This window comes from Cyprinodon variegatus, unplaced genomic scaffold (assembly GCF_000732505.1).
Source record: "Cyprinodon variegatus isolate N-32 unplaced genomic scaffold, C_variegatus-1.0 Scaffold717, whole genome shotgun sequence".
NCBI classification, from domain to species: domain Eukaryota; kingdom Metazoa; phylum Chordata; class Actinopteri; order Cyprinodontiformes; family Cyprinodontidae; genus Cyprinodon; species Cyprinodon variegatus.
Window position 1 is genome coordinate 335,456 of NW_015151170.1, and position 16,040 is coordinate 351,495.

The following is a 16,040-nucleotide window of genomic DNA, read 5'->3' on the forward strand; positions in this document are numbered from 1 at the left end:
ACTCTGGTTGTTGTTTTCCATATATTTGCAGCTCAATATTTCTTTTCCAACTCATGTTTATTTAAAGTTTAAACTTGGATCTATGAATGAATTCAGACATGTGTAAGTGTGTTTGAACATGTCAGAAAGTGATGTTCCATCTTTTATCTAGCATAAACCAGTATTAGCAATAGCAATTAGCAATTTACTCTTATCCAGTACGTATTCAGACACTAAAGGAAAATGATCATCACCAGAGGTTGTATTTTATGTGTGCCTCTGTTTTAATGACATTCAAACCTTCAAAAATAATACTGCATGTTCCTGAAAATTAAGACAGACACTTTGGACCTCACCATCTATTCAGATCACTTTTTTTCATCTCAACAAGGTTAAAGTTTAGGCTTAATATCAAACTATTAGGCCCTTGAATTTATAAAGGCTCCATGGCAGAAGTGGTGGTAAATCAAGTTGCTTTCAGCTGAGTGCAGGGGAGCTGCCCTCAGGATGATCCTATCGCTTGTACTGAAGAGGAATTACTGCGCATGTACAATTTCTAACAAGAGTCTATCGATTTTAGTGCCACAAGGCGGAAATACGTCATCCATCTAATATTTTTGATGAACAAAATAACAGTAAAATATTTATCTAACACAGCTAAAAATGTCTGATTTCAGAATTTTATTAGTACTAGTACTAGTCCTTTTTTAAGGGTAATGTCAATGTCAAATTTATTTATATAGCACTTTAAAAACAGATATAGAACTGCACCAAAGTGCTTTACAGGAAAGACAACAACACCAATTAACAAAACAGAATGTGAAACACTGCTTCAATTAAAAGCCAAAGAATAAAAATAAGTTTTAAGAAGTGATTAAAAAGGATCCAGGCTGTGGGCAGATTTAATTTGAAGAGGCAAATGGTTCCACTGAATTGGAGCAACAACAGAGAAGGCCCGATCTCCTTTCCTCTTAAGTCGAGTCCGAGGAACTGTCAGTAATAGTTGATTATTTGAATGTGAAAAATAGTGAACGGTAATGGCGGCTCTCTTGCTTCTCCTATTAGCCACCCGACACTGCTGGTGATACTGAATATTGTAGCATAGCCTCCTAGCGATTGTTACTGTGAAGTAAGCATTTGCATCACAGCCTCTAAATCTTATAAAGCGCTATTCAGTCTGATTATTTACTGTTAAAAACTCAAAATGCTATGACTCATTAAATATCTACTGGATAATTTTACACTAACAAATATATCTCAGCTTGGAATAATTATGAAGTGATTAATCTATTGGAAGAATACAAAAAGAGGTGTTTGTATTGATTTTTCTTCCATTGTATTTTTAGGAGCTTAGAGTTGGATAAATCTAAAGAAATCCCTGGTTGGGTTTATTCCACTCTGATTTTTACAGATAATGATTGGTGAAATCTTAACCCTTTATGCCAAAAAAGGAGAGTTACATTTTTCCCATTATAATGCAGATTCACATTTTGTTCTCATATCGTAAAGGGCTTCATCTTTCAAGTTAAATGCATTATTTGACTCCTACTATTAATAAAAAAAATACTTTATGCCAGATAATAGTATCTTTATTTAAAAAGCACGTTAAGGTGAACCATTTCTTTCATTCTGAATGTTGCTCTGCTTACAGCTTTGTAAAATCCAATGTTCTCTGTTAGCTCTGCAGCGGCTGGTTGGCCTGTTTGTTTCATTATTTAAGTTGATAAGTTTTGTGTGCAGCTTCCTTGTCGTCGCTTTTATTCAAACTTTTCATATCACACTAAGTAATGTGTGTTTGAAGCTATGTATTTTCTTCCGTTTCTGCTCTTCCTCTCTTCTCGTCCTTTTATTTCTCCTCGTCTTCTTTATGTTGCTTTCTGTTATGGACAATCCCAACCCCAATGTCCTAACCACTCCCTATACCCCACCCTGACAGACATATCCAATTACAAGAACAATAACGATGTAGGCCAAGCTGTGAATCAAAGGGATGATTTTTTCACAGTGACCAATGCCATGACTGGGATGAGCCCATCGCCATCCCTCTCTGCCTTGTCCAGCCGTGCCGGCTCTATCGCCAGTCTACATGACCGCATCATGTTCAGCCCAGGCAGCGAGGAGGCCATTGAAAGGCTGAAGGTGAGAGCACACCTGGAAGTTGCACTCAGTTGGTTATATGTAGACCTATTTCAGATGTTATAACAAAGCCATGGTTAGAGTTTTTTTAATTTGTTTGTTCTTTTTATAACAAACATATTAATGCAAACAGAGGAGAAAGATTAAGGCAACATTTACTTGACAATCCTCTTATTTGCCCTTTTTGTTTCTAAATGTCAGGAAACTGAGAAAATAATTGCTGAACTGAATGAGACCTGGGAAGAGAAGCTCCGCAGGACGGAAGCCATTAGAATGGAAAGGTAAGATAGTTGGAGCTCATTTAACAAACTAATGGAAAAGGCTGGAGCCCTTTTAAACATCACTTCATCATGCAAGTGTCTACTGTTAGTAATTACACCTTTATAACCATTGATCATCCTAACATTTTCTGCAATATGAAGTTGCAGAACTCACAAACCTCATAATGTATGTGCTTTCTGCATGACTTGTGAAAATCCTTAGCTTTATAAAGTTTGAGTAAAACTAAAAATTAGCTTAAAATTCAGGTGGAAAAAATGTAGGTGATATTTTCAAAACATTTACAGTCAAATTCACATAGCTGACTAGGAGTACTAAATTTAATAAATGCGGCATCCATGCTGGCACCAATAAATTAAGTATTGTGCAAACTATTAAACCGTCCCTCCCGCACACAAACAAGCACTCGTCAAGATGCTTTCAAAGTTCTTAGCAGAAACCAGCAAAAATGGCAGCCCTAATATATCTATATCTCTACATATGTATATGTTAATATTAAGAATGTACTGATTGCAGTTTCCTGACCATTCACCCATGACTGGTATTTGAAAAGGGACTCAGCTATCCTAATTTTGGCAGATGCTGATATTTTCTCTATATCAGTTTTTATAAGATCACTGTAAAAAAAAAAAAAAAAAGAATTGAAAATTCAATACATGTGAAACAATATAAAGTTGTTATAAATGCACACAATAATTTTTTTAAATGTATATGAAAAATTTAAAGCATTAACTGTGGCTGATTTTCAGCCCCTTGCAGAGGCATCAGCCAATCAGCGACACTAAAATTAAGGAAATAGAGGCTGATTGATCGGCAAACCTACAAATCAGTGCAACCCTAATAAATATTAATACTTCAGCTGATTCCACTTTGGGCAGTGAAGGATTTTTTCCAGTTCTAATTGTCTTTCATCTTTAAAATGTGGACCTGCACCTCAGAAGAGCTCCCTCTACTGGTTGAAGTTGCGCACAAAATTTGACACAGTTTGTAGCTTTTTAGCTGTAAAAAACAGTGAAAATATTTAGCAGACTGTTTCAATCCTCTTATTGTTCCCACAGAGAGGCCCTACTAGCAGAAATGGGTGTTGCAATACGTGAAGATGGTGGCACTGTTGGGGTATTCTCTCCTAAGAAGGTAAATGCATAATCATGTAACACATCTCCAGACCCCTTTTTCATAACAAAGCATTTCTCTTTTAAATTAATCAGTTAAATGCTTACTTATTTACCCCAAAGCCCTCTGATTGCCCCAGAAAGCCCCAGCCTGTGTTTATTGACACAGTTGGTCTGTTCTCTCCTAATGAGGTTTGTTGCTCTGTGGTGTGTCTCCCTTCTGAGTGCTGTGAGGGTCTCTATAAGCCGAGGGTATTGGCATGTCAGATGATATTAGGGATTACACCTTAAACACTTTCCTCACAGATGATGCCGATGATGAGGAGGATGGGTGTAAACATGGTGGTAAAGATAACGGTTATATCCCCATTTTAGTGTTTTCTGAACAGTTTGTCTGGAGTCAATATCTAAAAATCCACAGTAAACACTTGGGAGTGAGGTCAACTGTTGGCTTTGAGCTGGTATTGATTTGTTTAGCTTACCATATGGAAACTAAATGGTTTAACACCAATTTCCAATCAATAAGTTTGTTCTTTTTCTTTGTCAGACGCCTCATTTGGTGAATCTGAATGAGGACCCCTTAATGTCTGAGTGCCTGCTGTACTACATTAAAGAAGGAATCACCAGGTCAGATAACCTCATTCAGTTAAATACAATTTTTTTTTTTATTGGAAAAAGTAGGGATAACTTTTTGTTTCATTTGGCATCCAGGGTGGGCCGTTTGGACGCCAGCAGCCGTCAAGACATCGTCCTCAGCGGTCATTTCATCAATGATGAGCACTGCACCTTTACAAGATCTTCTGGTCCATCGGGGGAAAGTCAGTATATCATTCTGGGTTTAAATAGCTTGTTCTTAAGAGTTCATAACTGCTGTAACATCAAATCTCTCTCCGTGTTACTGAGCAGCAGTTGTCCTAGATCCATGTGAGGGAGCCGAGACATACGTCAATGGGAAGAGAGTGACGGAGCCAACAGTGCTGAAGTCAGGTCAGAATACAGGCTGACTGTGTCCTACTGCCTCGTCTGTCGTAAGATATGATTTTGCTTAATTTTACTGATGTGTATTACCATAAAAGGAAACCGCATCATCCTGGGGAAAAGCCACGTGTTCCGTTTTAACCACCCTGAGCAGGCCAGGGCTGAAAGGGAAAGGACTCCCTGCGCCGAAACCCCTGCTGAGCCCGTCGACTGGGCGTTTGCACAGAGAGAGCTGTTGGACAAGCAGGGCATTGACATGAAACAGGAAATGGAACAGAGGTACCACAAACAGATGTATTAGAAAAATGCCTCTTGGAAGTATTTAACTCCTTTCAAGTTACAATTACAGACTTTAATCTATGATGCTGGGCTTTTATGTGATATTCTTCCACACAGTGAAATGCATAAATGTGACGCAGAAAGAAACCACTAAGCATTGGTTTAAGGTATAGGATAGGATATACCTGATTATCCTCACAGGGGCAGAGGTTCTATTTGCTGCAATAACAGCTGCAAGTCAACACCGGTCTGATATTTCAAACCCCTCCTCTTTGAAAAATAGCTGAAAGTCACTCAGAGTTTATGCATATCTTTCTTTACTTATGCTGCAGATTTTTAATTGAGTTTTAGCCAGACTTTAACTGAGTCATTCTAAAATGAAAATCTGCTCTGATGAGGGCCCTGTCACACCTTGACGGTTTAGCCAGCGTATGCCGGATGTCCCAGAATCTACTAAAACGCTGAATTTTCTATGTATTTTTTCAATTTTGGATGTATGCATAGTATATTCATAACAAGTCCAGATCATACGTCAAATGACAGCCTAACTTGAGCATTACACACGGCAGCGTAATGCCCATGAAATGATGCACAAACCAGTGTCCTTGAGACGCCCGGCCTGCATAAGAAGATTTATTTGATCGCGGTATTCACATAGCTGCTGTTTACCACCCGCCCCCCAAAAAAAGAAGAAATAAAAAGAAAAAGGAAAAAGAGAGAAAGAGGGTTTGCAGTCGCAGCAGATTCAGCGTCATGTCTGCTAGGAAGTTTGTTGGTTGTGGTCGTGAGTGTGAACGCAGGGAGGATCCATCACACTCACCTTCTCGCTCACCCTATGATGCGAATGCAGGCTGGAGGAGAACAGTTTCCTGCCAATGCACCATTAAACAGTAACTGTAACTTAGAAACACATTCATCAGTCGTCTGGAACATGTCAAATACGTTGATGTTCCCTACGTCAGGCAAACGCTGTCTAAATCGTCACGGTGTGACAAGGGCTTGACAATCAGTTCCATTCTTATTGTAGCTGCTTGTCAAAGGGTTGTTTTCTCTCTGGAAGATAAAACTCCAATTAAGTCCAAAATTTTTTAGAGATTTAATATGGTTTCCTGCTAAAATTACCTTGTATTTTACAGAGACATCTTACCTTCCGATTTTAATGACTCTTTAGCAGGGCCTCCCCAAGGCGTGATACTGCCATTAGCATAAAAAGGTTAATTCCAGACTGATCAGAGGTCCTTGTTCCACATGGAGGCTGTGCAAGTTCCAGGACGTTCTTTAAACAGTGGCTTTCTTTTTGCAACACTTCTATAAAAGCGTAATTTGTGAAGTGACACTAAAAACTGTCTTGTCTCGTCTAAGCTGTAGATCTGCAGCCTCACTAGAGAACCATTTGCTTTGGCAGCTTCTCTGATGAATCCTCTCCAAAAAAAAGGGTTCTAACCAACATTTTTTTCCCCCTTCCACTCCACAATTATACACAGCTTCATGCTTATCTGTTGCATTAAAATACAAATAAAGCACAGAGAGGTTTGTGATTGTAACGTGACAAAACAATGAATGGGTGCTTTAGAAAAATGCCAAAAGGTGGGGAAAAAGTAAAGATGAATTAATCTGGTTGGATGTATTGCCTGTATCACATCTATTTTGACCGCTGTCTTGTGCTTCTTTTAGGCTTCAGGAGTTGGAGGAGCAGTACCGCAAAGAAAGAGAAGAGGCCAACAATCTTCTAGAGCAGCAGAGACTGGTAGAGTAGTTGTCACTTACTACTGTAGAGGGAGTTTTTTTAGGAGTATAATGTAGTTTTTTTTTTAAACTTATTTCTATTGAAAGTTCCGATATCCTACACCTAAGGTGTCTGAAATTCAAACCATCACCTTTTACAGATTTTAAATTGATTTAAATGTGCTTTATTTCAGGGATTATTATTTCCTTTTCATAAACCACACTGCCTCATATCTTGTGAAATTCATCTTTAAATAGGGGATGAAGGTATCATGAGATTTTTCTTTGTGTAGGACTATGAAAGCAAGCTTGAAGCTCTGCAGAGGCAGGTGGACCGTTGTTACCCAGAAATCACTGAAGAAGAGGAGGAACCTGAAGAAGAAGGTCAGGATGACTTGTGGACCTAATAATTACTTCTGTGACTAACACATTTCTTTTTCACACGAGGGTTCTTTCTTTCCTGAATGGTTTACAGTTCAGTGGACAGAGAGGGAGAGGGAGCTGGCGCTGTGGGGCTTCAGGAAGTGGAGGTGCTACCAGTTCACCTCACTCAGGGACCTGTTATGGGGAAACGCCATTTTTCTCAAAGAGGCCAATGCCATCAGTGTCGAACTCAAAAAAAAGGTGCAGCATGTTCCTGTTTTCTTCCTCCTTTGAGCTCGGTGTTTGCTAACACGTTGATTCCCAAATTTGGGCGGTGATGAATAAGTACAGGGCCTTGAGAGTCTGTAAATTTCACATAGAAATAGACAAAACCAAACATATTAGTAGTGGATCCTGTTTGTATTTGTAATATATTCATGATTAATTGATTTGTTAAATGTTTGTATCCCAGCCAATAGTTTGGGTCATGGGTCAGAGCTGACAGAGGCTTTGTGTTCCCTGCAGGTCCAGTTCCAGTTTGTGTTACTCACAGACACCCTCTACTCTCCACTTCCTCCTGACTTGTTGCCCCCTGAGGCGACTCAAGACAGAGAAAACAGACATTTTCCTCGTACTATTGTGGCTGTGGAAGTGCAGGATCAAAAAAATGGAGCAACTCACTTCTGGACATTAGAGAAATTAAGGTAGGCTGTATTTGTTCAAATGAAACAGAACCTTCACGACCCATTAAAATATATTTTAACTGTATATTACGATGGCTTAGAGGTACAAATGAGCTGCAAATACCGAAACTATTGAAAACTGTCATGATTTTCTTAAGAGATCTGACCCACATGGAGTAAACCACTCAGAGAACCAGGGTAAAAGTTTGAACAGGTTTATTGATGAAACCAGGGGGTTGGATTCAGGAAACACAGTGAACTGGTGAACCGGAACTGGAAGAGGGAAGGGAAGTATCAGTGGTTAGTTCAGGATCTGTGGGAATTTTGAACGATGACTTGGAGAGACAGAGAAAACGGGACTCACGTTAGCGGAGAAAACTTTCCTCTCAGTATCCAGTCGGTGTGGGTTTTTCCAGAGGTTGAGACTCGTTGGAGGGCGGACAGGTATAGACTTGGTTAGACCCAGACGAGCTATTGAGTGGACTTTCACTTGCGAATCCAGGAGGACTTGAACGGAACTTGTGGAGGTTAATCCCCTGCTCAGTGTGAGACTCAAACAATCCTTCCAGGGGGAGAAGGCCAATCATCCAGCTTGCACGAAGGGTTCCTGTCGAAAAGACAAAGACAAAAAGTAGGTTAGGCTCAGCGAAAAAACAAAGACTAAGTTAGACTCAGCAAAACTCAGCTTGGCTAGAGTACCCAAAACTGGCAAACACTCTGGCGCCGAGGTAGTGACAGTCCATGGCTCAAATAGTCCTCAGTGATGAGTCAACCAGCCGCAGGTGTGTGAGAGGACCGACAAGGACAGGGCACCACCTGGTGGTGGAGGAAGAGAAAGACACAAAAACACAACACACACAAACTGGATTCCTAACAAAAACACAAAAATAAGACTTGTAAATGCAGCAGTTAGACTGATACACAAACATGCAAAATGAATGCAAAGGAAAAAAAGTGCTTAAAATTGAATGCAAATTAATGCATTCATGTAAAAATAGTAAGCACCATAATGCAAAGACGCTGCAAATACGGAAATGATACTTACAAACAAAACACAAAACTACAGCCTGTTAAGCTGCAAACCAGCTCCATGAAATAGAAGTGCTCCAGACCACTAGAGGGAGTCAATTGTAAGCTAATATTGTCCATTACTATAGCATTGTCCCCCCTAACTCCTAAATCCCTCAATCACTATATAGAGCTGGGACTATATAGTGGACTTTATGGTTGCAAAGTTCTTTTCAAGGTGCATTGTGGGAAATGTCAAGTCCACTACTTTTCATGCTCTAGACCAGAGGTCACGGATTAGCATATTGGGATATGGATCCAGACCCACCTGCTTGCTAATCATATAAATTACTGCATGTTGTCCAAGGGCGGTTTCTAACTTCATTCACCGCTTCTCCTGATAACATGGTTAAGCTCTCCTGACCCCTTGCTCACACTGGCTCCGGTGCGGTTACCGAGCCGACGGAGACCGCAACTCCCGCACACCCCCTCTCACACCGCCCTTTCGACTACGGTGCGGTGCGGCTCCGGCAACAGGTCCGGAGATTTAACTCGCGAGAACAGAAGTTAACTTGAGTTCACATAACTTCACGCGATAACACGGCCCAAATAAGGATATTTGTGAGAGCTTGTTGCGGAGGGCTCCGGCACGCCGCAAGGATGGCTTTCTTGCTGAATTTTCTGCAGCGCCGGAGTGTCATGGTAACCGCAGCCGGACAGCTCAGCAGCCGGTGAGAGAGGTTTACGTCTTTTTAATGACTTGGAATCACTGCGGCGCCGCACCCACCGCAACGGTAAGACCGGAGTCGGTGTGAGCCGGGGGTGAGTGTCTGGCACCAGGCTGCACGTGATACAAATTAGCCAATGTCAAATTAGCCAATGAGCTGCTGTCAGTCTGGGTTGCTGCTGCTGCTACTTTTAGTCTCAGCAGGCAAACCTGTGGCAAGCCGGGCGATGGGAAAGAAGGAGAAGACGGTGAGAAAAAGAGAGCAGAGAAAGTGTGGACTGCTGGAAGAAGCGCTGTGAACTAGTGAAAGAAAAGTGCAATGGTGTGCTGAAAGAAGATCCTGCACATTTTGAGTATGTTTGGCTCACCCTACTGCTTTGAAGCAGGATTCTCCACAATGAACAGAATCAAAATAAGTATCAAACCAGGCTTAAAATGAGCACCTTGATATGTGCTTTAGAATGGCTTTGTCATTCAATCCCAGGTTTAAAGCGTTGGAGGGCAGCATAAAGCCCAGTGCTCTCATTAAGCCATTAAAAAGAAAGAAAAAGAAAAAAATGGGCAGTTCAAGTGTTTTATAAAAATATTGAGTCATAAAATTATCTGTATACCAAACTGAAAGATTGTTGTTCAATTCAGATTTTAAAATGGAAAAAAACGTTCTATTTTTTATAATTTTTATTTAAAAAAATCAATGTATTACATGGATGCATAAACCTGCATTTTATTTCAGTGTTAAATGCTGTTTAAATTAACAGATTATAATTTAAAATGTCTCCGGACCTTTACTTGTTGTTGATTTTATTAATTCAGACCCTATTGATTTTTGATTACCCCTGCTCTAGACATTTGCACATTTATCTAAAATGGCGTAACCACTATATAGTGACTTATATAGGTATTAGGGCAGACGTTCGGACACAGCTTATGTTTTGTTGGGTTTGTCGAAATTCAGGGGCTACCTTTTGCGATTGCTGCATTTGCAGACCGATCCTAAAAATCCTTCATATGCAGCAAACAAATGTTCGGATCTAAAGGATGGTTGTGGAGTATCCTTAATGCTCCATAAGTTTCCATGATTCAATGCGAGTCAAAGTGGATTGGACAAGCTCAAGCAAGAATGGAGAATTAAAAATTAAATAATAGGTTGAGACGATAAATAACTACTCGGTTTAATTTAGGTCCCACTTCATTGGAAAAAAAAAGTTTTTATCCATCCAGCCATCCATTCATGCATCCATCCGTAAAAAATAGATTAAAATGTTCTAGCTTCATTGGTATCTAGCATGGTTCCTTAGATTTTTTTAAATAAAAAAAATGTTTTCTTTACCTGCGCATTTGTTCCCATATGAATGGATGACCGTCTCCCCCTAGTGGTAAGGAGCACATCCTCAATACAGAGCTAGTTTGCAGCTTTTCTTAACTTGCAGTTAGTTTATTTTTTTGCTACTTGCAAACTTGCAGCCTTTTTTCTTTCCATTTTGTGTTTTGTTCTGCTTGTTTACACTGTTCCTGTGTCCGTGGCCAGTTTTCTGTCCGCAGATAATTAGCATTTTGCCCCATCGTATTTTCATGTTTCCAGTACGTTCAATTTGCTGCGTGTTTACGTATTTGCAGTGCATTTGCACCACTCAGTTACTGTAGTATATGCATCTTTTCACTAAGTTAAATGCTATATTTGGTTAGAAAACCTTAAAACTAAAAATAGAATGCTATGTCTTTTACTAGTTGCTTTGTTTTACTGCAGAGAAGTTGTTATTATCGTTACCCATGTCAACTTCCTGCAGGCAAAGGCTGGAGCTCATGCGGGAGATGTACGACCGTGCTGCTGATGTACCCAACAATGCCACGGATGAAGGTGAAAATGTCATGACAAGAGGCGACCCTTTTTATGATCGCTTCCCATGGTTCAGGCTGGTTGGCAGGTAAATACTGAGCATCCTTCACTTAATACTGTAAGAAATCAGGGAAGCGTTTCTCATTATCTTGTCACAAAAGTTGGTCCCACCTCGTCAGACCAATGGATACTAAGGGCTAGCTTCATTCTGTCTCATTTCTGAGGGGAATTGGATGATTTATTTCTGTTTTTTTTTTGTTTTTTTTATGATTTGGTTAAAATAAGTAGGAATGAGGTGAGAAATATTCATGCCCACTGATGATGGGAAAATTTACTGATGCTTTACTCAGTTTTTGTCTTTTTATTAAATAAACTTTAGGTGAATATTCTTATGATGCACAAATAAACATATAAACGTTTTGCTTGTACAATTAACTAAAAAAAAATTATAGAAAGACATATAAAGATAAACTGTAGAAAAAAATACTTCCATGGGCGAATTTCCTTCCATATTTAGTTTTAAAAAATCTCCTCCTTCCTAATATCCTGTTTATATTTCTTGCTAATCTCCTGCTCCTTTTCCTTCCTCTATTGTGTCCTTGCTTTCGTTTAAGTACTTCTGCCCAATCTTCCTTTCTGTTTCCTTTCCTCTGTCCTTTCTTTGCCTTTCCCTCTTTCCTTCCTATCTTTCGTATTTCTGTCCTTCCCTCTTCAATCTTCCCTCCTTCTCTCTTCCTCTCTATTGTGCTATCATGTTTTCTCTCCCTCCTGCCTTTGCTTCCTTTGTTTCTTGTCTTTTCTCTCTTGCATTTGTCATATTTTACTTCCCTCCTTATGCGGTATCTCAATTGGTTCCTTTTGTCTTTCCTGTCTTCTTTTCCTTGTGCTTTTCTCATGTCCTTCTTCTTTTCGTTTACTTTGTCCTTTCCCGTGTCTTCCTAACATTCTGTCCTTGGTGTCTTCCCTACTTTCCATCCACCACTCACTGGGAACTCCTCCCTTCATTCCATGCATATCATTTCCCTTCCTTTTCTCTCCATCCTTCTGTCTTTCCTGTCTTCATGTCTATACAAGCTTTTCTATTCTAAATTTTAAAAAGGACCAAGAACAAGTGTGGACATTTCTACCTGGAAATGTTGGAACCCTATCAGGTTGTGGACTACTTGTTGCAGGACATCTTTGCCTTTTTATAAACAGGTTAAGCTAAGCAGTAACATTCTGTTACCCATCAAGAAGTTATAGAAAACAATGTCAGTGAGGTGATTCTCTGCTTCACAGCCGGACGCTGCCTCTTTCCTCTCAGACCTCTCTGTGTTTCAGCTGTATGTTCTCTTCTCTCCATTTGATCAGTAGAAAGTGTCTTCCTGTGCTCCAGTCCGTTTATTTCCAAAATGCTTTCTATCCAACTGTACTAACTTAGTTCCCATGTTTCTGGCTGCACCAGAAATCCCATTTTCAACACGTGCATGAGCGAGCGCATGAGTGACCCTACCCCGTCCCCGACCCTTTCCACCTCTGAAATTACTGAGCTGGCTGACTCGCAGAGGGAGGGTCGAGGGGAGGAGGAGGAGTTGGAGGAATTGGAAGACCTGGATGATGATATCTTTTTGGATGACCCGTGCTTGGAGCTCGGGGCAGAAGATGATGATGATGATGATGATGATGATGTTGGAGAGCTCTGCCGAGGCTCCAGCGAAGGCCAGGATCCCTTTTACGACCGCTCTCCATTATTCAGTGTAGTGGGAAGGTTGGTGAGGTTTTAGGAGCATGCTGGTGGAGGAAACTAGCTCTTTCACACTGAGAAGCAGGATTGTGTTTTTTCAATAGATAAAACATCAGTTTGCAACACAAACATCAGACCAGAACACATGAAGAGAGTTATATCTATGCGGAAATATTTAAATACGGAGATATTTCATTTCATTAGTCTAAATTAAAGCTTGTCTGATTGCAGATGTTGTAGTTTCACTTTCCAGGTACGATAGAAAAAGCTGCATCTTTGACATAAAGATGGAGGTTACACATTGGACTGCGGTATTTTTTGCTTTGTTTTCTCTTTTTTTTAACTTCTTGGTTATTTAAGATTCAAAGTAAAACACAACTCTGATTATTTTTGTATTTTATTGCCGTCTTTATTTTGGACTTTTGTTGTTCTTGTTGTTTTCATCCCAACACAAAGAGTCATAAATACCCCCCACCCCACTGTTTACTATCACTCCACTTCTGAATGGCTAGATAGTTCCTGGTTTCATTGTTTTTTATGCTTTTAATTATCATATTTCCAGTTTTTTTTCTATTTTATCATTAAAATGGAATTAAAATGGTTGCTTTACTTCTGTAAAAGAGGTTTTAAAAAATCATATCCTTGTTTCTAGTGTAGTTGTTCTTTTAGATCTTTTCGGGGTTTTTTTTTGGTTTTAAAGTGATGATGACACGATATTGACGTTCTCTAGTATTTTTTTGTAGATCCAAACATTAATACTGATGATCAATGTAATTATTTCATAGGCGCCGGCATAAAATAGTTTTTATCAAAAAAACATTTGCCTTTCGGAGGACCCCAGCGCTGCTCAGTGACTTAGGAGTGATGGAATGAATGAGAGTTGGAACAGTGGTTTTCTTATTGACAGCTGGTGAAGTTTTTAAGGGATTCAGGTACAGCTCTGCCTTTGCGATGTGTTGCAGCTTTTTCCTTCAACCCCCATAAGGATGTCGTCAGCTTATTTAAGTTCCCTAAGGACCCTGAGCTGCCTTCAAATCAGATGAAGCAGGTCGGATGAGATCGGGAGAAGTTGGAGCACTCCATGGTGTCTATTCTGTGCTTGGAACATTTTCAGAAGGTATTTTTCGTCTTGTTCCCACATTAAAAGACTCGTTTCTTGTTCAGTGAAAAACTACCGTGAGCAGCTGCTAACAGTCGTACACATAGCGTTCCCCCTGGGGGACTCTGACACAAGACGGATTGTTATTGAGAACCTGCCGATGTTGCTCCCAACACTTCACTTCTAATGCCATATCCAAAACAAGATGATTTTTTTTTAAATAGAAAGAAACTGGAGGCAGATTCGGAACTTAGATCATACCACAGTCACAGGCAAACTTTTTAGTAATAACATGACTGTCTGTTCGGTATTAGGTGTGTTATAGGTCTGTGGTTTCAACAGATGGTTCAGATGAATTTATGTTGTGTTTTTTGTTGAGGTGGGTGGAGTCCTTATAAGCTGGAAACAGGCAGATTTGACAACCCTGGCAGTGAAGGACAGGTGGGGTTGCTAGCTATATCTTTACGAATATAGTAGATAATTTCATCAGGGGCGAAGGATTAATTTGAAAGTCATGTACATTTAAAGTATGGTATTATGAATATTATTAATATTTTATAAAGAAATAACTGGTTATACTATCTGTACCAGAGATTTTCAACTGGGGCTGCTGCGGTCATATTAGCTTACACCATCCGGCTCAGAGTCTGACTCTGTAGGCTAGAGGTCCAATGTGGATGGTTCTGACCTGTAAGCTGTGATGCCCCTATATTCCTCAACATCCCTATCTGAAATTGAACTGGCTGATGGTTCAGTGACGCAGACCAGTTCAGGATTAGTTGTTCTGAAACATTCATCACATTCATCCAGCTCCATTGTAGAATGTTGAGCTACCTTCAAAAGTGTTGTCCATCTGACGTCAGCTCACAGAGATTGGTTTTAAGTAGACTATAAATCAGAGTGCTGCTGTGGTGCTACTAAATGTAGGATATTTGTGTTGAAAATAAACAGTTTGAATAATAATAACTCAGAACCACTTGGTATGCCCTGCTGCATGATCTTAATGCAAAATGACATGAAATCAGTATCGCATCATCAACACTTTATATCCTTTTTTATCCATTAAGACCATTTTAAGACCAGAAGATAATGTGGGAAAAAAAAGTTTTCAAATGAGGATTGCATCAATCCAAACCAGCTTGACTAATATGAAAAAATGAATTGTCCCACAAAGCCAATGACTGGTTCTTCCACCAAAGTTTTTTTTGTATCATGCCATGACTGAATTATTGTAGATCTTGTATCAGAATTAGACAGGAGTCATTAACAGCATAAACAGTTTACGTAAGAATCTGTAGTTTAAAAGCCCTCAGATACCGTATTTTAATTTTAGGAACAGCTACAGGTGTGTTAAAGACTGTTGCTCTGCTTCGTTAGCATTATTCTCTGATAAACACATATTTATTGTTCAGCAAAGACTCCACCACCACCTTTGCGGTTGGATGATGATTGACTTTCTATGAAGTACTTTGCTATTTTGCGTTAGGTATGATGTGTCCCAGACTCTCCAAAGAGTTCAAAACCTCATCACTCTATAGCAGCGTTCCCAAACTTAGGTTCACCCACCCCCCACCCCAGAAAATGAAAAAAACAACAACTATGCAATAGATCGGAGATGCCATAAAAGTACATAGAATTACTTTCCTCCATTTTTAGTGGTGAAGTTGGTTAGTGAGTGTGTGCATACGTGTGTGTGTGCCTGTCTGTCTAGCCCTCAGAGTGAGGACCATTTTTCCAAATTTCACCATCAGATTGAGGACCAGTTGTTGCAAAGTGGGGACAGTTTGCTGGTCCTCACAAGCTACTTCCCTAATGGTTAGATTTTAGGTTAAGGTGTCAATTGGGTTAGGGTTAGGTAAGCATTGGTAATGGTTTGGTTCAGGGTTAGTTTTAGGGTCAGTTCATAGAAAGGGTTGAAAATGACTGAAAATCAATAGAAGTCAATAGGAGTCAACACATGGTATATTTGTGTGTGTGTGTGGGTGGGTGTGGTCTTGTTTTATCTACAATGTGAGGGAAGTATTTTGTAAAATATCCTACCTGCGAGGACTTACAGGTACATATGGGGACATTTAACTGGTCCCTATATGGTAAAGTTCTGTTCTTTGAGTT

General features: G+C 39.8%; 1 protein-coding gene across 13 annotated transcripts in view; it reads left to right on the forward strand.

Moving 5' to 3' along the window:
* LOC107097726 (kinesin-like protein KIF1A) overlaps positions 1-16,040 on the forward strand; it is a 70,829-nt gene that overhangs the window by 27,682 nt on the left and 27,107 nt on the right. For 9 of the 13 annotated variants that reach the window (XR_001481843.1, XR_001481850.1, XR_001481846.1 and 6 more), the window contains 13 exons: positions 1,985-2,118; positions 2,317-2,396; positions 3,453-3,528; positions 4,054-4,133; positions 4,218-4,324; positions 4,413-4,493; positions 4,583-4,763; positions 6,438-6,510; positions 6,782-6,872; positions 6,964-7,112; positions 7,377-7,555; positions 11,057-11,194; positions 12,551-12,853. Coding sequence is in view for 1 of the 13 variants with exons in the window: in XM_015394989.1 (XP_015250475.1) it covers positions 1,985-2,118; positions 2,317-2,396; positions 3,453-3,528; positions 4,054-4,133; positions 4,218-4,324; positions 4,413-4,493; positions 4,583-4,763; positions 6,438-6,510; positions 6,782-6,872; positions 6,964-7,112; positions 7,377-7,555; positions 11,057-11,194; positions 12,551-12,853 (1,672 nt within the window). In the remaining 12 variants the exon portion in view is untranslated. The remainder of the gene's footprint in view (positions 1-1,984; positions 2,119-2,316; positions 2,397-3,452; positions 3,529-4,053; positions 4,134-4,217; positions 4,325-4,412; positions 4,494-4,582; positions 4,764-6,437; positions 6,511-6,781; positions 6,873-6,963; positions 7,113-7,376; positions 7,556-11,056; positions 11,195-12,550; positions 12,854-16,040) is intronic. The other 4 variants (XR_001481851.1, XR_001481852.1, XR_001481853.1 and 1 more) reach the window with 1 other exon arrangement.